The sequence below is a fragment of the Pleurodeles waltl genome, chromosome 5 (genome assembly GCF_031143425.1).
Source record: "Pleurodeles waltl isolate 20211129_DDA chromosome 5, aPleWal1.hap1.20221129, whole genome shotgun sequence".
NCBI lineage: Eukaryota > Metazoa > Chordata > Amphibia > Caudata > Salamandridae > Pleurodeles > Pleurodeles waltl.
In genome coordinates this window covers 264927827-264955045 of record NC_090444.1, presented here as the reverse complement: position 1 = coordinate 264955045, position 27219 = coordinate 264927827, and the positions used below count along the sequence as shown (strand labels likewise).

The 27219-nt window shown below is 41.6% G+C and overlaps 1 protein-coding gene across 2 annotated transcripts in view; it reads left to right on the top strand.

Annotated features, from left to right (window-relative positions):
* Positions 1-27219, top strand: part of LRPPRC (leucine rich pentatricopeptide repeat containing) — a 576320-nt gene that overhangs the window by 257635 nt on the left and 291466 nt on the right. For both annotated transcript variants that reach the window (XM_069233999.1, XM_069233998.1), the window contains exons 24-25: positions 21892-22016; positions 26549-26655. In XM_069233999.1, the coding sequence (XP_069090100.1) occupies positions 21892-22016; positions 26549-26655 (232 nt within the window). The remainder of the gene's footprint in view (positions 1-21891; positions 22017-26548; positions 26656-27219) is intronic.

Below are 27219 nucleotides of genomic sequence, written 5' to 3'. Positions count from 1 at the left end.
TCAAAGGAGAGGACATTTGGGGCAGCAGTTGCAGAAAAGCAGAAGAGCCCATGCCAAGTAGTCCCCCGTTACCCCAACACTTGCCTTGGGAAAAGTATGCTTCTTTCTTCACCTTTGGGGAAGAGATAACCTCAAACATGTAGACCTTTTCCGTAGTCACCCATGGATACTGCTTGGAATTTCATAACATCAAACATACTACCTTGTCATCATACCACCTGCCTGGAGCATGAAAGACTACTGGAGAAGCAAGTGAGAGCATTGCTTCAAAAAAGGAAAATAGAACTGATTATAATGAAAGATGACAGGAGTATATCTATACTATTATATACATAGTTCTATATTACCAAAACAGGACAGAACACTAAGGCCAATAGTGCGAGAGCATTTCAAAATGACAACACTGCAAGATGTTTTCCCGCTGTTCCGTATTTGAGATCACATGATAACCCTTTGCTCAAAGACACTGACTTTCATATCCCCATCCATCCAATGTACCATTGCTACCTCAGCGTTGTAAGTCGACAACATTACCCTCTTTTAGTACCTCCCTGTGGGATCATAACAGCTCTGCTGGTATTTACCAAAGGTCTACCAGTGATTGTGGCCCTTCTCTGTCACAAGACCATTCATATCTGTCTATAGCAGGTCGACTGGCTGTTTAAGAGCTGCGGGCAACAGCAGTGCGTAGCACAAAATCAACAAGAAGTGCCGCTTCTACAAAAATTGGGATTAACCGTAAATGCCAAGAGAACTTTGCTGCACCCAGCAATTACAACCTTTCTTGGGAGTCGTACTGAACACAGTGACTGGTAAAGGCTACTCTTGCAACAAAAGAGTGATGGTATTTCAAAGACTGCTTCCCCTTTATCAGAAGTTGCATTCCCTGACAGTGAGAACGATCATGACGTTGCTGGGCATGATGGTGTCTTACATTGCAGTAGTACCAAGTTCCCCTTCACATGCACCCAGTTCAGGAGAGTCTGGCAAGGCAGTGGTCACATGGCTGGTGGGAGGAATAGTGTTGGTAGAGCTCATAGTTCAGCAGAAACTAAAATGGTGCAACTGCTGCAATGTGTTCCTGGGCAGGTCATTTATTGCCCCTCAGCCACAACTGACCATTACTTAGGATGCTTCCCTAATGGGGTGATGGTCATAATTGGACATCTTGACCATGCAGGGTATCTAGACTCAACAATACAATACAATACAACACAGCACATTAGTCTTTTGGACCTGATTGCATTACAGCTGACATTGAGCGCATATTATGCAGTAATTCACAATGACTGTGCCCATCCGAACAGACAACATGACGGCAATGTATCACGTTCAACAAAGGGGGGCATGCACGTGCTCCAGCTGTCAGTCTTACGACAGTTATATGTCATTGGGCCGTTCATCTTCAAGTCTTTCTTATGACTTTGCAGACCTGCTGGACAGGATGCATAAACAAAAGCATGAAAGAGTTGAATCTCCACGTACTGCATCAGTACTTTCAGAGATGGGGGCACCCACAGCTGATTTGTTCACCACCCCATAAAACACAACATGCAAAATCCCTCTCCTTCCTCCCCAACTCCATACAACCACATGCACAGTCTATGGACAATGCTCTACAGATGAATTGGTCAGGGATCTTTGCCTATACTTTTTCTCTGCTACCACTGATTACTTGTGCATTAAGGGAAATGAGACATGCAGTTATACGGCTCATTCTACTTGTTAACCCTTGGGTGAGACAACCACGCTACTCTGTTACTGCATATGTCCATCCACCCACAAGAGGTTAACCCTGCTTGTAAACCTTCTAACATAGCACAATATTAGCTACAACACCTACATCTCAAGACATTTAATCTTTTTATTTAGCTTCTGAAGTTATAAAAATTGTCTATTTTCAACTTTCTGGAGAATGTTTGTTTATTCTGAAGGAGGCTCGTAGACCAAACAAACAATGCCTTCAGTGCTCTGTACAAGACATTATTTGTTATTTACTTCAACTTCAGAAATCAAGGCTAGCATACAGACTTGGCCTCCATTTCGTAGCTGTAGCAGCGTAGATGCAGAATAAACAACAATCCCTATTTAAAGTTTACGTAACAGAGGATTCATTGAAGGTTTAATGAGTTATTTCATCTAGAACACCCCCCCCCCCTTCATGGGCTCTTTTAGGCACTTCTCTGCATATATGCTATTTCGCAAATTTATTCAGTTGAAAACATATTTCAAGTTAATTCCTAAGAGATTGACTGTCTTTACTGAGACCCAGGTCTCGTTGTGGCAGCATGGCTTTGATTTGACTATTGTGGTGCTTGACATTGCATAGGTAGAAGAAAAGATTGTTTATAAGATATTGTGGGAAGCAGAAACAGCTTTCAACATGTTGTTCCTCTAGACTCTCTTAAATCTGGTTAGCATAGGGAATGATTATTTTAAGTTGGATTCAGGCCAGTTATAGAATCGCTTTAACACAAGTTTCTTCTAGGTCACCAAGATAAAGCAATGAAGATATTTTTGGCATTTTGGCATGCAGTGGGGATGCACCCTGTCCCCATTAATTTATGTCCATTATTTTTCAGGATTCAGTATCTGTGTTTTGGGATATGGAGATCTACCAAAATCTTGGCTTATGTGCACTCTTTTGTCAAACATCCTGCACATATTAGGGTAGCTCTCCCAGGCATATATTTGATCACTGTTGAGTTTGGTGATATTTCGTGGCTAACCTCCACAGATGTGAAAAATATTTAAAAGGTCAAGTTGAAGAGTTCGTCCATGTGATTTATGAACCTGTCTCACTTCAGTGTAGCCGTTTCAGAGGCAACCTGATAGGTTGATATAGAATTTAAATTATTATATTTCCTAGTATCCTTTTAAATCCATTCCAATGTATTTGCCCTGGATGTTTTTTCCCCAAAGTTTATAATGTACTGAAAGTAGCTTTATTTGGTGGCATAAGAAACACAGATCCTTTCTGTTTCTGTTGCCTATAGGTGGGGCTGGTTACTTTCCAGTTTTGAAATGTATTATTAGGCTGAACTGAGCAGTGGATAATGCAGCTCATACACGTTAGTAAATTCAGATTTTCTTTCTTCTGTGTCTTAGAAGTTAGAGGAAGATGTTTCTCTTTAATTTTACACAGTATCTAATAGAGACTTCCAGCTGCAGATTCATCACCGTTGAATTTCACAGGAGTCAGACTGGATCCAGATGATTTTTGTGCGAGCAGTACTCCTGCACACTGTGGGGTGGCTTTGTTCGATTTGCGCTGTGTTCTAGGCGCCGGAAGTGCCATTGCAGTCACCTATATAGGTGCCACCCTGGTGTGTGGATGTCAGTTCTTTTATTTCCACTCCAGTTAGCACTGATCTAGAGAAAGAGCTACCCCTCGGTCTGTTTGACTGTTTTTTCTGACATTTTATCAACTGCTTTTCAAAGTGTGTAGAGGATGAAATCCAGAAAGGTAGGGTTTAAGCGGCTTGGTGCCTGTCAACGCGCCATGCCAGTTACAGACCTGCACCTTGTTTGTTTATGGTGCCTTAAGCTCACCACGATTCAAAGTTGTGCTTGTACTGCCGGGCCATGGCGCCAAAAGCTTTGAGGGAGTGATCCCTAAAGCTGTTTGCGGCCCGGCATTTGACGCTGCTTAGCATGACTTATAAGAGGTCTCTGTCCCAATCGAGAAGGTCGCAAGACTGCTCCAAGAGCCCAAAGTCCTCCTCCTCTTACTGAAAGTCCTCAGGACGAGGCACTGACTGATGTCCTGCTGGGAACGTGGTCCAAGCACAGCACAGGGGGTCCTGTGAACAGGACAGTTGGCCACTGCCCTGCCCCAGATGATTCTAGTTTCCTCACCAACACCCGACCCCTGAGAGCTTGGCTAGTTCAAGCCTAGACTTCCCATTGCGCGTTACCTGACGCACCACCGGACAGGGAATCTAAAAGGCTGGACACCTTAGGAAAGAAAATGTTATCTTCCACCAGCCTAGCATTGTGGTCTGTGAACACCCCATACCTTTTGGGCTGCTACTTCCACACGTTGTGAGACACAGTTGTGCTGGTACTGCAACAGGTCCCGGCCGAGGCCCGGGCCTTTCTCTCCCAATCAGTAAAAGACGGGAGAAATTCAGCAAAGTTTACCATCAGGTGTGGATTGGACACGACCGGCTCACTGGGCAGAGCAGTTTCATGGACAGTGGCTCTTAGATGCCACGCCTGGTTGAGAACATCTGGCTTTTCAGGGGATGTCTAGGCCAATCTCATGGACTTGTCCTTCGATGGGACATGTCTCTTCGGAGAGAAGGCAGACTTGGTGATGGAGCGTTTTTAAGGACTCTTGTGTTACAGACAACTGCTTGGGCCTCTCACTTACCCCTGCGTCTCTAGTCTGCCTTTTGTGGCTACAGAACGGACGTACCATGCCAGTCCTGTGCCAATCACCATCCTATGCAAGCTCCCCAAGCTTTGCGTGGACGAGGTTGCAGTGCATTCTGACCCTGTGGGACAGGTATCCAGAGGTAGTCCACCACCAACTCTCTGGCAGCTGCAGCCTCTAATCCCTCCTACTCTCCTGATCAGAGATCATGGCTGTCAAGTAGGAGGGAGAATTTGTCATCATATCCCCCAATAGCAGGCCATCACATCAGACGGGTGGGTACTACAGATCATTCGGAGGGGCTACTCCCTCCCCTTTAAATTGTTTCCTCCCTCTCTGCCTTCAAGATAAGATCATCTGGCGGAGGATCATCTATCCTTTCTCCGTGAGGAAGTTATGGCTCTCTTGGCCAAAGGAGCCTTAGAAAGGGTTCCGGTATCAGAGGAAGTTAGTGTTTGCTATTCCCACTACTTTCTGGAACCCAAAAAGAACAAGTGTCTTCGGCCTATCCTAGACCTCCGAACAGTCCCTCTCTTCCTCAAAAAGGAGAAATTCAGGATGCTCACTTTGGTTCAAGTCTGGTCTGCCCTAGACCAAGAGACTGGTTGGTAGCGTTGAACTTGCAGAATGTGTATTTCCACATCCGCATCCTGCCTGCCCATAGGCGTTACCTGCAGTTCAAGGTAGACCATGAGCACTTTCAGTTCACCGTGCTCCCTTTTGACCTTACCAGCGCCCCTTGGGTGCTCACCAAGGTGATGGCGGTAGTCGCAGCTCATCTGCAGAGATTAGGGGTGTCGGTCTTCCCCTACCTCAACGACTAGCAGTTGAAGGCGGGCTCACCCCAGGCTGCAGCCTCCCACCTTCAGACTGCGGAAGACCTGCATTTGCTGAGGTTCACTATAAACGTGCCGAAGTGACACCTGAATCCTTTTCAGGCGCTCCTTTTTACAGGAGCAGTTCTGGACACAATGGTGTTTTGGGCTTATCCTCCCGAGCAGCGAGTCCAGGATATTCAGTGTATACCAATGCTTCACCCTCTGTCCTGGATTTCAGTGAGAATGACTCTGAGGCTGCTGGACCTCGTGGGCTCCTGCATCCTGCTGGTGAATACTGCCAGGTGGCATATGCGGGCTCTTCAGTGGGACCTGAGGTTCCAGTGGGTGTAGCATCAGGGGAATCTTTCTGACACTGTCCAGATCTCGGAGGGAACTGCAAACGATCTACAGTGATGGCTGACAAACCACGATTGGGTCAGAGGCATCCTCTCCCTTCCCCAAGCAGATTACACAGTAGTGACACACGCATCACTCCTGGGATGGGGCGGCTGTCTGGGAGAGGTGGAGATCAGAGGACTCTGGTCTCAGGCGGAATCTGTACTCCACATCAAATTCCTGGAGCTCCAGGCTATCCAGCTTGCATTGAAGGCATTTCTTCCCTTGTCAAGGGGAAAATAGTGCAGGTGTTTACAGACAACACCACTGCAATGTGGTACTGCAGCAATCCGGCCAGGGTGGGGTTGTGGACTCTTTGTCAAGAGGCCCTGCATCTCTGGATGTGGCTGAAACAGCAGGGCATGACCCTGTTGATTCAGCACCTGGCTTGTTCTCTGAACAACAGGGCAGACTAACTCAGCTGTTGATGCGTACTGGATTTATTCAGAGGTGCACAAGAACTTTTTCAGCAGTGGGGAGAGCCTTGGTTAGATCTGTTTGCCTCCAAAGAGAACGCGCAGTGCCAACAGTTTTATGCATTGGAGTTTTCAAGGCGGCTAACACTCAGAGAAGCTTTTCGTCTTGAGTAGAGCTCAGGCCTCCTGTACGCTTTTCCGCTTATACCACTTCTGCCCAGAGTTCTCAAGAACATCAAGAATGAATGTCATTCTTGTAGCACCAGACTGTCCCCAGAGAGTCAGGTATGCCTAGCTTCTGAGAATGAGCATCGATCCTCTGGTCAGGTTGTCCCTTTGGGAGGATCTTCTGTTGTAGCAGTAGGGGAGGGTTCTCCCCCTGAACCTGTCATCTCTCCACCTTCTTGTGTGGAGATTAAGCAGGGACAGTTGACAGCCTTCGACCTTCCTCCTGAAATCTGTAATGCTATACTGGCAGCCAGACGTCCTCCACCAAGACAATGTACGCCTGCTGATGGCAAAAATCTGTATTGTATTATATAGAAAAGTCTATCAACCCTCTTTTTGCCTCTCTTTCTGATGTTCGCCTCTTCATCCTTACCCTTGCCCGACAGGGCTCTGCCCTGAGCCCTCTAAAGGGCTCTCTCTGCTCTGCCTTCCTTCCTGTGGCTGCTTGACCAACCCTCTTTAAGTCCTCTATTGTTAATAGGTTTCTCATAGGGCTTGTACATATGTTTCCCCCTTCACTCTTTATCATGCCTCAGTGGTTTCTTAATTTAGTTCTCACCTACCTCATGTGTTCACCCTTCAAGCCGCTGCACAATTGTCCCCTCAGGCTGCTTACCGTCAAGACAGCCTTTCTAGTGGCAATAACATTTGCCAGGAGGGTGAGTGAGTTGCAGGCTTTGCCATCCAAGCCTCCCTATCTGACTGTTTTTCCAGGCAAAGTGGTGGTTCACACCAGAGCACCTTTCCTTCCAAAAGTGCCGACCCCATTTTATTTGGGACAGTCTGTCACGCTGCCAAACTTTGACTGTCCTCCACATGCCCCTAAAGAAGAGGAGCGACTCCACTGTGTGGACCCAAACACAATGTTGTTGTTCTACCTTGAGTGCACAGAAGAGTTTCGGGTGTACGACTAACTCTTTGTGGGGTATTTTGGGGTAAAGAAAGGTCGGGACGTCACTTCCGGTGGCAACAGTGCTAACGCACGGAACTGAACAAGTCCCCCTGACTGCACGCAGGGGTACTGCTCATGCAAACATCTTCTGGATCTAATCGGACGCCTGGGAAATTCAAAGATAACAAATCTACAGCTAGATATAGTCTCTACCAGGTAACGTATTACAGAAGGTAAATAACTTTTTTAATAAGGTTAGTCACTTTAGGCCCGATTCACAAAGGTAAACTTAGACATTTTGTCTAAACTTAAACCAAACATCTAAGTTTATGAATTTGGAAATTCACAAATGGCATTTATGAGTACTATCTACTCTGCAGTCCTAAAGATAGTACTCGTAAATGCCCTTTGTGAGTCAGGCCCTCTGTTTGGTATACTTAAAACAGAAATGGTCAGGATGCCAATGTGTTTAAATCCCCGTTCCCAGGATCATGGTATACACTCCTTTGATATATAATCATGCTCTCCAAAAGTTTTTCCATGATGATGGATTAAAAGACTGGAAAAGCTGTGTGCTAACTTTGGAGGAACAGCTTTTTACTTTTGAAGTTTATATTGTTTAAAGACTTGAAGATTTAAAAACATGGGGTTTCACATGTCTGTTAGCAAGTTTATCAGTTGGGAAAAGGGTAATGATCTGTGTAGTTTAGTCTAACAGGTACTTTATAGTTTCCTTTTTTGGTGTAATTTGTTGAGTGTAAAGCAATTGTTTACAGTGTATTGGAAAATGATGCTCAGATGTGAATAACATTTGAATGTGGATGAGTGGTTAATTTTGTTATTGACTGAGTCTCGGACTTCAGAGCAACAATGCAGTTCATGCTAATAACGGCTTGGTATAAATTGCATAATTACCATTTATTAAGTTAACTTTAATACCCTCCTGAGTGCCTGGTTTCATGCATCTGCTCGAGTGTTACCAAATGTCCTCTCTGTAAACCCGGTGTGTCAGGTGAAATACAGGTTTACTTAAGGTTCCACTACTACACAATTCTGATCTTTCATCATTGAATAAATAAGTCAGATTATCGAGTGTCCAATTAGGTTTTTTGCTTCAAGTTGTTGTTCTGGTAGTTGCTGATGGTGGGTTGCAGCAATATTGAGAACTAATGTTTGTAGTTGTGGTGGTTAGGCAACTACATTCTGCAAAATAGTGAATTAATTAATGGACGTGTTTTTTAATAAGTGGCATAATTAGATACTGGATTTCTAGAACATGGAATTTGCTATACCAGTGGTTCCCAACCTGTGGTCCGGGGACCCCTGGGGGTCCGCGAAGCCTTCTCAGGGGTCCGCGAGAGCTTAGAAAATAAAAAAATATTGACAAATTAGGTCCCCAGCTTCCAGTAATGACTCAGGTAGGGGTCCCCGGATTCCTATGATGATTCAGTGGGGGTCCCTGGGTTCCATTAATGTTAAAGTGGGGGTCCACAGAAATCAAAAGGTTGGGAACCACTGTGCAGCTATACATTTACCGAATGATCGGAACAGCAAGTGCATTCTTAAAGATAAGATAAAAATAATATGTCCTCTTTGTCAGTGAAAATATTAGGTAACAGTGTAAACAATGTGAGCGGCAGACAAAAGAAAAAAAGTAGCTTGCCGATGCTGAAGTATATTGGCAATCGTGCAATAATCCATGTTCCCAAGGTGGTAACAAAGCAGCCTCAAGGCGGGACAAACGTAAAGCATCTACCAGTGACCTCAAGTGATTTTTGAAAGGCAAGCCTATGCACAAATGAAAGTCATGAGCTTGAGGTGGGCATGGTTAAAAGCCCACAATACTTACAATAGGTCAAAGCGCTTGCACGCTCGACCTAAACATCATACTTTGCGATGATCTATTCTCTGAATCTCCCTTTCGCTTGGCTTGACCTGCTGGGGACGCTGCTTTCATTCAACAAATTCTCTATTCATATTTGTAAACTCCCCCTGTTCAATTTACAATAGTCAAGTAAAAATAAGCAGCAAATAAGTTATAATGTTTAATTTTACACCTGGATGTCAGTGTTCACCTTTTTTTATGTAGCGCTTCATGACTGACGTTTAGATTCATTCATTGATAACCCGTTTGTTCCAGCCCAAGGATTACGTTTATAGCAGATTGCTATTTGTTTTGGCGCAGGACTTTTAAGATTTTATGTCAAGCTGTCTGGGTAATAACTGGTCAGTGACGGGCTCAGTACTGTGAGCCAGCGTTAATTATTGAAAATCATGGTGAACTGTGATTTAGATTGGCTCTCCCCAACTCTTCCTTTCCATTGGCTCTTCCTTCTGCGATGCTGTTCACTCACCCGAAATTCAAGTATGACTGGAACCTCGGGCAGCCAGGCAAGCACTCAGACTTGGAGGTGAGCCACTCGGGCAAGCCAACAAATTGGCAGCGAAGGTGGAGCCGTGAACATTTTTTGCATGGATTGTAAATCAGGCAACACACATACGGACTAGGATAAAAAATAAATAATTAAAAAGTATATTTTTTTAACATCGGGTGCATGTCACCCCAGTCAAATGATAGACTAGTGGAGGGAAGCGGGGAAGTGAGTGCCCTCCTCCAGCGAGGTTTGCTTGCAATCGTGTTCCCAGGACGTGTGCCAGGCGGCCGAAGACACACTAACGCGACCAGCTCTGCACTCTCAATAGTGCAGCAGATGCCACCCGCTCCTCTGGGACACTGAGGGTGCTGTGCAGGAATCCTGCAGAGGCCGGGAGTTGTTGCATGGCATTTGTTTTGTATAGAGCTTGATACCACTATATCGAGCTGCTCTAAATAATGGGGGGTTCTAATCCAACCTAATTTTACTCTATGTATTGCCCTTGGAAGGATTAGAGGCTGAGTTAGCCCAGCTGGGAATTTCGGTGCCCTCACCCGAGAGCTTGGTCCTCCACTAGCCTGGATAATCACTGACAGGTTGTCGGCTGATCCCTGCATCAGGCTGCGCAGCTCACTGCCCAGCTGTCCAACCTGCACTGGTTAAATCATTTGCAATGTGGAGGACACAAGAAATGCTTTAGCTGGAATAATTGTTTACGTTCACAACAGCGTTATCTTGGACAGATGCTGTCTTACACATCACTACTACATCTGGACCTGCATTCTCCAGAGTATAACTGGACATTCCTTAGAAGTGCTAGGTGAAATGAGGGCCTACAGTAATGTGTTTTTGTTTTTAGAAGCTAGAATCCAACCACAGGTGGGTGGAGATGTAAACTATTTGGTGTGTCTGGTTAATAAAAAAAAGAAAAGTAAGATTAGTTCTAACCAATTCCATGCTCCTTTGGTAGGGGGCCTGGTGCGCAGCCCGCTTTTGAGAATGTGCTTGTACTCATCAGTGAGTCCTTGTTCACTTGTGGAAGGTGTTGTATGGGTTTTTGCTACAGGGCAAAGCTGTTTGGAATCCGTGGAAAGGTGTAGGTACTCAAAATTCAAGCCCCGCCGCTTTAAAAATCCACAAGTTTCCCCTGAAGCTCATGTTACAATTGTTTCACCAAACAAGTGAGGCTTTAGAATTCCTGTGCTTTTTGGGTGCTGTACTTATGACCCTTGAGGTTGAGTTGTTTCCACCATCTGGATTGTGGGACCAGACTGTCCAGAACCACTTAGGTGTACTTCGGACAACTTTTCATGCTTGGTAAAGCTTGCACAATCTTGAGAGGTACAGTGCAAAGTCTGAAAGAGACTTCAAGCCGCAGATTTCTTACTGCAGAATATTCCCCAATCATCAGACTGCATCTGAAAATCACTTATAATATAGTAAATGCTTTTTTTCTCTATTGAGCATCTTACTAGACAGTATAGTTAGCCCTTACCTGCTTCTGGCACCACTGTATGAAATCCGTTCCCAAATTTGCAATTAAAGTTGTATGGCTGATGAGTCTTTATCCTTTCAGTACACTGCTCAGGGAAAGAGGTGCTGGCACCTGGTATTGTTTTGGTTGCGTTTGTGGCTGAAGGCGAGGCATTCTCCTAGTCCTCTGTCATTTTTTCTGAGGCCTCCTCGAGTACAGAATTAAATGAGGTGTTTCTACACCTATCATTACTTCAAAGGTCATGGTACAGCGTGGCGATGTCAGTGGTCCACCGAAATAGACCCGAGTGAAGCACATTTTAGAAATTAGCATTACAGAATCAAGTCTCTACTTCTTATTGTCCTTTGCAAATTAATTTCTTGCTACCAGGAGATAGATGGTGGGCACTTGTTGGGGCCCAAGGTCCAGACATAAACTGTCTAGCAAACGTGTGTTCTTTCAGCACCCAAAATGATATTCCACAATGTCTGTCATTTATCTAGGGGATTCCATTAGGCAGCAATTACAAAGTAGAGGCAATCTGTTGTTGATCTTGCAAAGTGAGTGCTTACTGAGTAGATCTACGGTTTGTTCCATTGATTATCTGCGGTTACCAGTATCTGAAATCCACTACTGCAAAATCAAACGTTTTCTTTTAGAATGGCCTCTTTGCTTTTGCATAAGCAATTTGTTTTTGAAATAGACTGCTTTCAAACAAATAGTTTTCTTAAAAATACATTGCTAGGCTCCTTGAACAAAGTCTGAGTTCAGGGATATTTCCAGAAAGGAAAAGGTATTTCAATTAAAAGAAAACTATGGGCACTTGTAAATCATCAGTATATATTCTTTTACCATTCATGTAATTACACTTCATCAACCATGGACAGCAACTGCTGTGGCGAGGCTGTATGGTTGTTGGCATAGCCTACCGAGCATTTCATTACTCCAACTGGAGTCTTATATTGGAATTAACCCTGTTTCACCTTTGTTGGTCTAGGCGACCAAATACAGTACATCTGCAGTATTTGTGTTACTTCAGAATCGTGTGTATTTGAGCTGTTCAACCTCCTCTTGTCCACACTACTGCATGTTCAATTTCTGTGTTAACTTTCTAAACTTGACCACCAGCATCAGTCACTTTGCGCATTTACAGGTTGGAGCCTGTTAATTTTTGCAAGTTTATATGCCATGCAGAAATTGACTTCAAATGTTGCCAGCTAACCCTTAGATATTTAGTCTGTATTGGGACAGTCTCTGTAACCTGAATTTTAAACTTGCTTACAGCCTCAGAAGAACTCTAGTTCAACTTTATAACCAAAATTTGACGAAATCTGGTGGGAATGTTAAAAATAAAATAAAATTAATGGTTGAAAGTGTTTACAGTTTTGATTCCCACAAGGAATACGATACAAATTCTGCATTCGGGTTTATAAAGTTGTTTTAAATATCCATTTTCATTTCTTTATGATATGCACGTTCGTTCTCTTAGTGCTCTACCTCTGTACACCACAGTCAATTTAGAATGTCTTTTTGATTGACATTCCAATTATTCATCAGTTTATCGATTGTTTTGATCGAAGAGTTAATTACTTTAATGCTGTCGAAACAACAAAAGCACCTTAGTAGCACTTTTAGGATGGCCGGGAAATGCTGAATATGTAACATCAGAACCAGTATTTTTACGGTAAATTCTTTTTATGAGATGTCAATTTTCTTGGCTCTCGTTGGAGAATATTTTCTTTATAAACTTCTTATATTTTAGGATGTTAAGTGAACTTGCATCCCCAGAAGGAAGAAGTGCGTTTCAATAATTCTTTACATTTTTCTGTGGGAGAAACCATACCACTTTTCTTGTATGACAGTAATCTAGCCTGTCTAGTCTGTTGCTTTTATTTAGCTGCAGCATCGACTTGCAGTTTTGAAATTAACCTGTAATTTAGTCTTCACCCCGGCTGACAAAAATTCAAATCACTCTGTAGGGTGCCAGAGGATGCACTGTGTAAAAAGGGCTTAGTAAAGGGGATAAGGTAAAAACCCATCACGTTAGGCTCATTTTCTCTCGTTGTCAGTATTATTGCAATAAAATTGTTTCTTCTCCGAGTATATTTTACTTTTTATCACAACCACAAATCTTAATCAGAATAAATAGTAATTCAGTCCCATGGCAACATATATTTTGTTTTGGAAAATAATGGACACAGTGGTTAGCGGTTTGACAACAGAGTGAAAAGCGTTTAATTTAGAGGTAGACTGAAAACGACAAGAAAAGATTGCTGGGAGCGGGTATTCCTTTGTTGGCTTTAAACTGCATTGTAACAGAGCAGTGTCAGTCCAACCTAGAATGCTATGGGGCTTCATTATTAATCTTACTTTGCCACTTCTAACAGCATATGCAGAAATGCATTGGATGATTGTGCCTGTTAGTCAGTGCTTGCACAGATGCGAACACTACTTAAAAAGAGCAAAACCGAGCTAATGCAGAAATAAAACCTAACAAGACGTTGTTAGGTGTACAGTCCTTAGCTGGACTGTATCGTTATGGGAAAATAGTTCACCCTGATCTATTTTACATGGTATGCTATTTGTAACCTTCACCCGGCCCTCAAACAGTCCTGCCCGTAGATAATTCTAGCCTCATGTAAAAAAGAGCACACAAAGTTCACTGTCATTTATTATACAAAAGAATAAGGATAGCCAAAAGTTCAGTAATCTTTTATGAGAACATAAGTGCGCCCTTCACTTTTTCATATCAGTCAAGAATGTAATTTGGAAAAGGTACACGAAGGCGCTGGATTATCAGAAAGGGCTTCCACCTGCATATAAAATCAAAAACTTTATCAGTTCATGTTTGTGGTGCTAAACATGCATAGGCCAGAATTTCTCTATGATCGCCTAAAAATATGTTGCTGTTCATGAGTCTGGAAAGAGTTCTAAAGCTGCTATCAAACAATATGAAACCCATGATTAGACGGTGAAAAATATTACGTACAAATGGAGAAAGTTGAGGATGTTGCCAGCATACCCAGGAGAGGCCATCCCAGCAAATGTACCTCAAGATCATTGCAATCAATAACAGCATCGTTTGCTGAGCTAATCAGAGATATATCCGGGGATTTAGGACACTAAATAAGGTAAACACTAGAGTTCATGACTGTACGTTTGGAAAAAGACGAGAAAGGTATGACTTTCGTTGAATGGTAGCCAGAAGAAAATCCTTTTTTTTTCCAAAACGAACATTGCTGCACTGTCTAGATTTGCTAAAAAGCACTTGAATTAACCAGAAGATTTCTGGACCTATATTCTCTCAACAAACAAAACCCAAGTGGAGTGGTTTGGCTGTTTGCCGATTGGGAACTTGTTATTCCTGTTGCTCTGTAGGTTGGGGGAGATATTAGGATATAGGTATTGTTCTTGAATGGAATGTTTAAGTTTGAATGGGAGACTAGTCAGTAGGGCAGTTGCTGTGAGCCTGTGTCCCTGCCAGTCCATGTTCGAGATACTGGAGAGTAAAATCACAATTATCCACATACCTACTTGGTCTGTGCATCTCTTTATTGGCGACAATCAAAGTGACTGGGTTCCCACTGTGCAGATTTTCGTTTCAGGAAGGGATTAGGACTCCAGAGTGCTGTTCTCAATATAGCCTTAGAACCCGCCGTAGCGGGCTCTACCGGCTATTAAAGGCCCGCTCCCGCGTTAAATGCCCGAGCCGAAGGTTCGGGTCGGGCATTTAACAAGGGAAAGGGCCTTTAATAGCTGGTAGAGCCCGCTACGGCGGGTTCTAAGGCTATTAGAACATTCTGCCACTCAGGGCAGAATGTTCTATTAAAAAAAAAAATTGCTCACGGAGCCCGAGGGGATTGAAATCCCCTCGGGCTCCGTGAGGCTTTGTTCACAGCTGTTGCTGTGAACAAAGCGAACATTGGAATGTTGGCGCTGCGGGTTTTACTGGCCAGTAAAAGCCCCCAGCACTCCATTGTTTTCAATGGAGCTGCCAACTTCGAATGTTCTAATTCAACTTCTGTTATCAAGGTTTGGCACTGTTTCTGAGCTGGCGAGCACGGAAACAATGTTTCTTTCTGGAGCAGCATCCTCTAGAGTGAACCGTATTGTATTTCGGCAAATTCATGACTTGTTGGTCATTTTCTGGTGATGCATTACGTTGCAGCTTTTGGTTGCCTGATCTGTGTCTCCATCGTGCCGAAGATGACGTGTTCAGCGTCCGTCTAAATTTTGGATGTTCTTTTGGAAGCTACATTATTTACATGACACCTTTTTCCTTGAATGCTTGCCATTAACCATGCATTTTCAGCTCTGCACAGAGATTCCAGGACTATGGACTTTTATGAGTTATTGATGGACAGTTCAGCGTGTTGCCATAGTTGTGGTGATAACCCCACCTATTACAGCATTTTAACTTCAGTTAACCAGTGGCATGCACACTACTTCAGGGGGATTCAGCATGTTACCATTTATATCGGTGATATGCACATCAAATTATAACTCTTGAATTGAACTGTATTTCGTGAAGTATTAGGGTCAGTTCAGTGCGTTGCAATAGTTACAGAGATACACATATTTAATACTTAAACTGTGCTGTGTTGCCATTAGGAGCATTTTGCTGATTTCATTTCCCACTGTGATACGCACACCCCAGTACAGCATTTCAACTGCAATTAACCAGTGATAAACACACCATTTTGGGGGGACAATGCTGTGTGTTATCATTTATACACTGGTGATATGCACACCGTTTCTGGGGACCCCTGCGTATTGCCATTCATTATGGTGATGTGCACAACCAGATTAAACCATTAACACTACTGGGGGTGTCAGTTGGGATTTTCTGTCATTGTCATATTCAGCATCCAGTTACACGCACATCTGTGTTATCATTTCTGCAGTAAGTAAAACTTAGTCACTGTAGATTAAATGTACATTACAGTAAAAGTAAAGTATAACAGGTTTACAGCTATGCAGCAAAATATTGTACCACCTCTTCCTTTTGTTCTGCGTTCCAAACATGCTGGTACTGATTGGGAACAAAAGAAAGAGAGTTTTAAAGCTTAGATGGAGGCTATAGAAGGAGAGATTTTTACTATTAAGAAAAAGTATGCACTTTTGAGTCATGGTTCGGGTAAGGAAGAAAGGCTTTAAGACATCTACCTGGACAAGTGATATTAGGTGAAGGTAATGAAGAAGATGAATTTGCCTCTTCGATCAAAATGCTTGAGGATGAATTTAAGATGCATAAAAATGTCTTTTTGGAAAGGCTCAAATTTTATAGAAGACAACAATTACAGAGGGAACCAGTGGAAAGTTATGTTGGTGCTTTTGAGGACATTAGCGCTACCTGTGAAAATAAAGAATTTAAGACAAGTTGATTTGTGATCAAGTGGTTGAACACACAAACAACCGGAAAGAACAAGAATGTTTACTTACTACATCTAATTTAACTTTGAGCAGAGCAGTGGAGATGACAGCTAGCATAAAGGATATAGCATCATTTATGGCATAAATGTCTATATCTCATGAAAATATAGAAGTAGTAGCTAAGGGAATAGTAAAAGGGAAAAGAAATCTAGCAAAATTCTGAAAATATAAAAAAGGTGCCATTACTGTGTTTCAGGTGCAAACGTTTATCCCATCTGGGCAACTCGCGTAATTGTCCTGCTACTTGTAAAATTTGCATGTGTTGTAAAGAAAAATAGATTTTGTCAAAGTATGCATGTCCAAGGAAAAGAAGAAGACGAAATTTGTAAGTGTGATAAATGAGCAGGATGATAATAGCAGCAAATCATCAGAATCGAGTGATGAGAGCTATGTGTTAAGTATTGAAGAAGTTACAGTAAATTTGGGAGCATGTGTCGATCATAGAGTATTAGTGATGAATATGCCTGGGGTCAAAAGACCTTATTGTCAAGTAGGTGTCCGTAATGAAATAATTAATATGATGACAGATTCTGGGTCACCATTTACATTGATTGGACGAAATTTGGTGACAAAAGCTTTGAACTGAAAAAATAAAATATAAAACTAGTAGCTTACGGTGGAAAGCTGCTAGAAGTGATTGTTGAATATGAAACATGCTATCATTTAAAGGCAATAAGTCGCCTGCCACAGTGTTTGTAACCAAGTATGTATCTTCATTATTGGGTTGGTTGGAACAAAAACATGTAGAAATAATTTTGGATCCTATAATGTGGATCACGTTTTATTGAAAAAGGAATGCATGATGCCTGGGCAATTCAAGTGTCAGAATGGAAAATGCATTTTTCTAATGTATTTACTAATAATAAAGTAGGTAAGTTGAAAGGTTTTAAACATAGGATTCAACTCAAGCAAGCTGTGGTACATAAAATGAGAAAAGTTGCACTTGTGATAAGTGATGATTTGCAAGAAGAAGTTAGCACCTTGCTATAACAAGACATAATTGAGCCAATAGAAGGTTAGTATGGTTATCCCTGATTGTTTTTTTGCAAGGAAACCTAATGGATCATTATGCATGTCTGTTGACTTGAGAGACATGAATATGGTGGACAGGCATCCATTGCCAAATATTACACGGATGCTTTCATTAATAAAAGAAGCTAAGTATTTTTCCACGTTAGATATGGTGTCGTATAATCAAGGGAAATGGGTCGCAAATTGCGCCATCTGATGACTTATGACCCCAGAGGGAGCAGTTTGTTTTAAGAGGATGCTATTTAGTTTAACTTCAGCTTCTGCCGTTTTTCCAACGACTAATGGAATCCCTATTCAAAGTAGAAATAGTTATCTGTTTCCAGGATGATATATTTAGTTATGCTGCTGATAGATTGGGTCATGATAGAAGGTTAGCTTGTGTTCTAACTGTATTGGAAGATGAAGGAATGATATTGAGGGCTGACAAATGCAAATTTTCTGCAGATATTGTAGATTACTTTGGACATAAGTTGTTGGCACGAGGTATAGAACCAAAACAGGACTTGGTGAGAACAGTAGTAGATGCACCTGTACCAAAAAGAAATGATCATGTGCTCCCCTTTATGGTTCTAATGGACTATTATACTAGATTTTGTTCTAGATGTCCTGAAAGAATACATAATTTGTGCCTAATATTGAAGTGAGGTAAACAATTGATATGGGGTGAGGAATGTGATAATTTGAGGATGTAAAAAAGTGTGTTTCTAATGCCATTCCTCTCTAGCCGTTTGATACTAAAGACACCCACATTGTAATGACTGATGCCAGTCAGTATGGTCCAGGAGCAGTACTATTGAAGGAAGGGAAGAAGTGATAGCTTTTGCCATTCGAGGACTGAGAGGAGCTGAATCTTTCTATTCTGTGGTGGAAAGGGAGGCTTTAGCAAGTTGGTGGGGAGAAGATCATTTCTGCCAATATGTGTGTGGTTCAGAATTTGTGACATGTGTTGATCATAAGTCATTGATTGATATGTTCACTGCAAAGGTGCCTTGCAAAATCCACACCTTGGATAGCAAAATGGCAATATAAACTTCAAAGTAATTTTTATCGGTTAGAATACCTTCCTGGAGTCAAGAACATAATGGCAGGTTGTTTATCTAGGTTACCATTAGTTAAAGATACAATTGAGGAAAATAATGGAGAAAATGAAGAGATAGTGGTCAATGAAATATCTAAAATCACCAGAAATGCGATTTCAGAGCAAGAATGGAAAGAAGCCTTGGAAAAGGATGTCATTTTGAGCAAGGTAATGGACTATGTAAAAAAGGGTTGGCCATAGGGTAAAATGTCTGATGCGCATGTGGATACGCATAGATACGTGAGTCCTGAACTGTCAATAGTGAAGGATGTGCTCTGCAGAGCGAAGGTTTTGGTCACACTTGAATTTTTAAGAGGAAAAGTAATCAAATTGGGACATGAAAGGTCATATAGGTGTGTGAGCGATGAAGAGGTGATTGAGGGAAACATATTGGTTGCCAGGTTTAGAGACAGAAGTGGAAAGGTATGTATGTCAGTATTTGTATTGTGTTGCCAGTGACAAGGTTCAAGTAACTGTACTGAGTTCCATAAATGCTGTACCAGAACTGAGAAAGCTTGGTCTAAATTAACTGTGGATATTATTGGACTAGTAAAAGTGAATATTTGGCAAGAGAAATAATGAGTAGTGTTGATAGACTATTATTCATGGTAACCCGAAGTGGAATTTGTCAGCAGTGTTACTACAGCTTTTGTTTTAAATGTCATGGAAGACCTGTTTATGGGAGAAGGAAACCAGGAAGTGCGATAGGAACAAATTATTTTCCCAGTCCTATCAGAGTGAAAAGAGTGGGAAGACATGGTGAGGTTGGAAGTTGGAAAGTGTTGGCATAAAGACAAAGAGCCTGATTACGAGTTTGGCAGATTGTTTTACCCGTCTGCCAAATGTCTGATGGAGATGTTGCCGCCAATGTTGCTCCTCTCCACCGGGCCCATTATGAGTTTCCCCTCTAGGTCGGCGCTTGAAACCTGAGTTTCCACCTGCCAGCCTAGCGGGAAACACGTTACAGCATTGTCTCTGGCTCATAATCAAGCCAGAGGCAATGAAGTAGGATGCAGGGTGCACCAGCAGACAGCAAACATTGCGACAGTGCTGGCCTCTGCACTGCCCATGTCCCTCTTCCAGCCATTTCATGGAGGTGCTACTGCCATGAAATTGCTGGCGGAGATCAAAGTCATAATCCCCAGGGCAGCGCTGCTTGCAGAACTGTCCTGGTGTATTAGGACCGCCACAACCACCAGACTTAATATGGCGCTCGGACCGCTGCATTGGCAGCGCTCCGACCGTCATCCGCGAACCCGGCCCATACTGTCTGTTGTGGATGGAGGAGGTACATAAGAATAATCTGAATTAAATGTTATTGACAAGGAAATGGTTATGAAGAAATCACACAGTAATCAGAATGTACCAATAAAATGCAAGGATTATGATATGAGGAGATAAATACATTTAAGTGTTAAAGATGTAACACTTTTGAAATCTTTAACTCTTTTGGTTACATAGTTTAGAACACTGAAAACGTAGAGAAATTTGGGATCTTATTATGCGTTTTTAAATTTTTGTGATCTTGTTATTCCTGTAGGTGTGGGTAGATATTAGATTGTAGGTATTATTTTTATATGGAATGTTTAGGTTTGAACGGGAGACCCGGCAGTTAGGCAGTTGCTATGAGCTTGTATCCCTGTCAGTCCGTGTTCGAGATACTGCAGGATAAAACCACAATTATCCACATACCTTCTTGGTCTGTGTATCTCTTTAATGCCCAACGGCATGTTTGGCAAAAACTGAACACTTTGTATCACCACAAGAACCTCGTCCCAATAGTCAAGTAACATAGAGGGGTGGTGATAATTTGTGGCTGCTTTCCCATCCCAGAACATGGATTCCGCATAGTCATCGAGTCCACAGTCAACTCCTCTCTTTTCCAGCGCACCTGAAAGGGCCATCTGTGCAGCTGCTAAAGCTTAGCTGAATGTTTCTCCTGCAATAAGACAGTGACCGAAAACAGACCATTAAATCTGCTACTAAATGGCTCATATTCATTAGAATCAAGACTTCGAATTAACCAGTTCAAACCCAAACCTTAGCCCGTTGAGATGCTGTGCCAGGACATTGTGACTTCGGCCTGTCAATAAATTCCCTCAAGCATCAGCAGCTTTAAGCAGGTTTTTTAAGGGGGAGTGGGCCAGACTTCCGAGGGCTCTAAAGAGGGTGCGTTACCCACAGGATTCTGTTGGTGTAGACTGCTTGTTTGAATCTAAAAAAAGAAACTTTTTTTATTTCCCTGGATTGTAAATGTGGTCTTTTATAAAAGTACATGCCTAAAGTGCACAAAGTGAAGAAGGCCCACTGACCCTAAGGGCATTTTCAAGAAATTACTGTGAAAGGAAAAACGTTAAACAATGAGAGGCATGGGATTGGTTGAGTCATGTGGTGATAGGACGTAAGTCAAGTGGCAAAGTGAGGAGATGGGTCCCAGTTTGGGGACTTGTAAAGTTATATGTGGTTGGATCAACTTACTTTTTCCAGTATTAGCAAATAGCCACAATGGAGGAAGCTAGAGTGGGTTCTTCCACCAATCTATTAACGCACACTGTCTGATATCTTTGTATGCAACATTTAGAAATCTTAATTCATTTGTGTTGCTGGAGTGGTGTCTGTAGTTTTCCATCTTGAGATGTAGAGACTGATTGAAAGTATTCATCAGATGACATTTTCAGGATGGTATTACTTTATGAGGAACACAGCAGATACTTAAGATGGATATTATACATGCTGAACGTGCCAGGTTAATCAGCATAGAAAAGTGCAGGTTTACCTTGGGAGAAATAGAATATCTCAGTCACACCATTTTGAGTAAATGTGCGAAACAAGAAATTAAATTAGCATTCACAACATAAAACATGATAAAATTATCATGTTGAACTACATGTACAAATTAGTCCGGCACGTGTCTGAGAAAAAAACCCAAAACAAAAGCTCTCCCCACAAAGCTTATTACATAGCCTTCTATTTTCTTTAGACAGTTTCCCATTTGCTTGCAGTGAATTCTTGCTGATGATTGACACTAGCCTCTAAGTTCCACTTTCCAAGGGAAAAATCCTGCTACTCACTGAAAAAGTTTGTTCACGAACATTGGACCAGCTGTCACGTTCAGTCTTAAGACAGCAGTATTCTAGGGTTTAGATGCCTCCTCTAAGTTCCATTGCAGATGCAGTTTTTGTTCGATTAATTTTAAATGCAACTATTATGAGTAAGGACATTTTGGATTATCTGCATCACTGAACTTGACTTTTGTTTTGCTGTCTTTCAGAATAAAATGTGTTTTTTTTTTTTTTTAAATAACAATTACACAGTCTGAAATTGTTAGCTCTTATTTCATGTAAATACTTTCTGGGGTTGTGTTTTTTAAGGGATGATGCACCTGCTGCTCTGGAGGCTTCGATAGACTGCTGCAAGAAGTACAACTGTCTGCCAAGGCTCCATGACGTGCTTTGTAAACTCGTAGCAAGAGGAGACACTGAGCTCCTTCAAAAAGGTAAATTAATAATGCTTTGGAATATCTTCTGTTTTTACTTGCATTCATATAATTCTCTTAACTAAATTGGAGATATACTTAGCTTTAGTGTTAAAACATGACATAGCATAGGTGGCAAGAGAGGAAAGTAATCAGGGTTGTGCTCCAGATACTTCATTGTCCAGGTTGGAGACTCTGGTGCAGATTTTATGAGCACTAAGAGAAGATGTTTTGATGGTGTCTTTGGGATTCAGACTGTTGCAATTTGATTTCATGTTGGGTTTTGACAAAGGTGTTGACTCTCTTTGCTACTCATCTCCGTCAGCAGGAAGTGAGAGGGCTCCCTTAAGTGGGTGATTGACTTTTGAAGGAAGCCTCCTGGGGAGGGATGACACTGTTGGGGTCTATAACTATAATGAATGGGTTAGTATTTTCTTTATTCTTCAAAAATTGATGAAAGCATGTCTGCTAACAGAAAGCGTTGATCACATAACTGATTATTTTCTGCAAACAAGGCAAAACAGATCTATTAGTTCAGATTCTGAGGATGTTATGGCAAATTGTATCTTTTATTCTAGTGCCTGAACCAGTTAATGAGGTTGAAATTGCTGGTGATTCCTTGGTAGCGAATTCAGGGGAAATTCTGTACCTGCTGTTGGGTAAACAAAATGATTGTCCAAATCTGATGTGGTGGGTGTGGGACAAAAGTCATTTAAAGGGATTCTGAGCATAAAATGGTATCAGATGCTTCTCTTACAGGCTGCTTGGAGCGCATTTTTAGTACCTGGATTTAAGTGGTCTTTGCTAACTCTCTATGAGGTATTTCCACGTTCTGCAGAACCAGCTACAGCATCAGTACGTGAGCTCTGGCAGTTGCAGGACCTCCTGTATTTGCAATATTCAGTCTGGCTATTGTGTGCTCGCTACTCCAGAAAAACAAAGGTCTAATCAATGACAAGTGAATGTGCTCTGACTTAACCTTGGACCATCAAGACTTGCCAAACACTCGATCACAGTATTTACTCCTTTTTCTAGGACTCTCCTTACCGTGATTTCAACCTAACTGCTTAGGTGGACATTTGGATTCATGAAGAGCTTTCCCTTGATTAGGATGAGCCTGACCAGACATGCCTCATTGGAAGAGAGCCTTTTGATGCTACTCCATTTACTCCCAGTTACTTGTATATAATGAATATATATTATTTCCCATTTGAATGGTGTAAACATGTGCCATAATATTAATAAATTGATTAAATAGATGTTACACACATTTTGATAAGAATTCTTTGAAATGTTTGATACAGAATTGTAATAATAGATTCCTAACCTTTTAAATATTCCATCAGTGTCAGACTGGATACGGAAACGTTTTTCAGAAGTACTTCTACACGCCAGTAGGTGGCACTGTGTGGCTCCACACTGTGTTCTCCTCTGGAAATGACATGCAGAGCCTATTTTGATGCCATTCCCATGCACTGTCAGTTGGTTTCTAAGCTGCCTGAGCTCCCAGATACAGAGCCCCCAACAGCAATTTGGTGGTGACTAGTGTGTAGATTCCTAGACATGCATTCATAATATTGGATAGAGTACAAATCACAGAATGGGGAGGATGAGGGTCAGTGTGAAATCTGCAATTAGTCTTTACTAGAAAGAGCATTACCGAACATATGTAACTTTTTTTTCTGATGGAGACTTCTAAAAGCAGATTTCTCACCTTTTGAAAAGATAACAGAGCAGTACCTATTCTGATGTGGGTCAGTGAATGGACTCAAACCAAAAAGTTCTGTAGGACTGAGTGGGTAAAATGTCCCTATCTTGGCTATCCAGACAGTAGTGCTTTGTGAATGTGTGGAGTGATTCCCACGTAGTTACCTTGTAAATGTGCAGAACAGAAACTGTGACAACACAGTGGTAGCAGGTTTTTCCCAGGTGCAATGAGTCTGCAGTGCTTCTGGAGACTGCTTCTTGGCTTATGCATAGCAGATCATAATGCAGAGCATGATCCAGCAGGCAATGGTCCTTTTCTGCACAGCTTTGCCTTTTTTTTGCTTCGGCAAACACCACAAAGAACTTATTGTCCTCCAGGTGTTCTCTGGTGCCATAGGTTTAAAGGTCCATTCGAGTCAGTCTATTCTCCTCCTTAGAGTAGTGAGGCAGAGCATAGAAAGCCGACAGGGTGATAGTTGGACTGACATGGAATGACATCATTCCTTTTGTAAGGAAGGGTGCTTGCTTTTACAGAACCTGTTTTTCTTTGAAGAAGGTAGGGTACGGTTGGTTGACAGAGTTGGAAGGTCACTAACATGCTGTATCTATGTTATGGCGATGAGAAACAGTCGTGAGGATGAGAAGCTGCACGGACAGCTGTGAAGGTGCTCAAAGGAAGTGCACATCAAATATGTGAGATGACCAAGTTAGTTTCCCACTGTGGCAAGAGAAGGGAGAGGGAGGAAACTAACGTTGTAATCTTTAAAAAAAAATAAAAAAAAAATCGCATCACAATTGGACACAATAAGAACTGGTCCGAACATGAACCTCTTTCAGTCAAAACTTTCTATAAATTTCAAAGTACAGTAGATCTGTGGTTTGGTACACCAGTGAGAACTAGTGTTGAATTGTCTTGGCAGAAGAGAAGACAATAGTTTTCACCGCCAACAAGATTCTCTTCCTCCTTCTCCTCCCTTGGTTGACAGAATGAGCAATGTCATTATATATATATTGTAAACTAGGTGTCGGAGTGTTTATTTTTTTCAAATCCCCATTGGCTTGCATGCTTCTTATATATATATATATATATATATAGTCTTTGGGACTTTATTATCCATGGATCTAACCGTAATGGGGATTATAAACCTGTCTACAAAGAGAATAGGCTGCTTTGGTATTATCCTGTACTCTATGAAGAGAATCCTTGAATCACTGCAGTTCCTAGCTGCGTGTAATAGCTCTTCCCAGTGTCCATCTGTAAGCCCGTCTGTCTTTCAGTAGAGCAGAGGCTACAGTGTTTCCTCTGAGAAGACTCTTCTACTCCTCTAGTTATTCTTGGTCTGCCTTTCTCCTGAGTGTAGGTAGCCGTAAATGTCAAGGTAATAGAGCAGGGTTAGCTTATGCCTATTTTCGTACATTTCTAAAGACTTTGAGTCTGTATGTATACTAAACTTTAATGTCCAGGAAAGATGTATTGATGTTAAGTGGTACAAGATGGTGTGCTGTGGTGATAGGGAGGTACTGGCAAAACTACACATGTTGGTATATCTATTTTGATTGATTCAGAGTCTCGATGTTTGTATCTTTACATCTGCCACCTTACACTTCCTATTCATTTGGTACTGTCACTATTTTGTGCTCAGTGAAAGACATTCGTTTTTAGCTGAAACAAAAAAGCTTAACGCTCAAGACAGTTATGTAGGTCTCTCTTGTTTATAAGTGTCCCAGTAGATATTTGACACTTCTACATTTCAAGCTCTAATTTGTGAATTCACCCATAATGTGTTCTAGAACAATTCATTATTTACTTTATTTTCTCCGATGTTACTTCATCTTCTAGCTGTGATGTGCCTTTAGTTTTTTCAGTGTTGGTATGGTTTTCAGTTAGTGTTATTTATGCACCTTGGAATAACTATTCTCAATGCCAGCTGCCTAAGAAAAGCTTAAAGGACAATAATGACAAACTAGCAGAATTCCAGTCGTCCAAGCAAAAGTGGGTCACTTTTTTGAGACAGCCAGATTCACTGTTACATGCTTTCATTTGTTCAGAGAGAGAAAGCTGTTGAAACTATGGAGGTTTTATGGTACTAAAAGGCCTAGAGATCTCTAAGCAAAAAAGGTAACTTGTGGAAAATCTGGTGAGGCTCAAGTAACCTAGTCCTGTTATCTGTGTCATTCCTTTTACCTGTTTGTGGATGTAGCCAACTAGAGGAAATGATTGTTCAAGAATAGTTCTCCAAAACCCAGAGCGGTGCAAGACTTGAATTTGCATGCAGTAGTTTGCTTAAACGCTGCTTTAGCAGTAGTGCCTTTGCACTCTGTCTCACCTAATCCGTTTCTACTGGAAGGTGCTCTGGTCACACACTATAGCATTGTCAGGCTAATAGGGTTACAAGGAGAAGCTTCCAACAAGTATTTCTTCTGTTCTGGACCTATTTATTCTTTCAGAATTTCCTACCATTGACTCATGCTTATAAATGTCAAATGATCCATTTTTAGTAGTTGCCAGGGTACCTTTCTCTAGTATCTTTTACAAATCATCATCAAGTCTCATTGTTCAGTTAAAGCTAAAAATACAAGGCTACAACTCCAACAACGTACTGATTTATATTTAATTGAAAGGTTCGTGACTGGAAAAGTGGAGTCCTAATGTTAATTAAATCATCGGGTAAATTAGTCATAAGTGCTGAAAGTTATTTTATTGTTCTAAAGAGCTTCCTATGCTCCGACTGCAAGGTTGGAAACATTCATAAAGGTTTGTGACGTAAGGGATGATGGTGTATTAAGAAAATGTATTACACCAGCAGGTAAAATGGGTAATTAATTGCATTCAATTCCTATTAAAGCTATGGACTTCGTAAGTCAAGAGCGAGGAGAAATGACTATGCTGTACGATCTCTTCTTCGCCTTCCTTCAGACAGGGAAGTACAAAGAAGCTAAGAAGATCATTGAGGTGAGGTGTTAACTGTTTAAGTTGTTCATTAGAATGTGCTTTAGAAATGTAATCTTGCAGTACACGTGTTCCATTTCATATTAATGTCACTCATTTCATATAATGGATAGAGAAGAGAACCCTGACCATCTATCAAAAATGCAGCTTTTGTGTATAATTAAGATTCAGAGGAGGCTTTCTGGGTAGCATATTGCATTTTGTCTCCTTACTTTTGCAATGCAATGTTATATATCAAAATATGTTTGCATAATACAGCTTTGATTGTGGAACAATGAAATCATTCTTGTATTCCAGGGTGTAAAGTTGCTAATCCTCTCTCCGAAAGAATCCTTTGTTGTACTTAAAAGCACTGGAATTTAATTTGTAGCAGTCCACGTGCAGATTTATTTTCATTGCTTGTCTGCGAGTTAATCAGGAAGCAAGTGCTGCCTGCTACTGTTTGGCATTTAATTTCGTTTTTATTTTCTCTCCATGGTAAGCAGCTTAGAAACAGTGGTAGGTGACAAACTTGGACTGTTTAGGATTAGGATATTTTATCTAGACTTGATTGAAATTTTCCTTTCT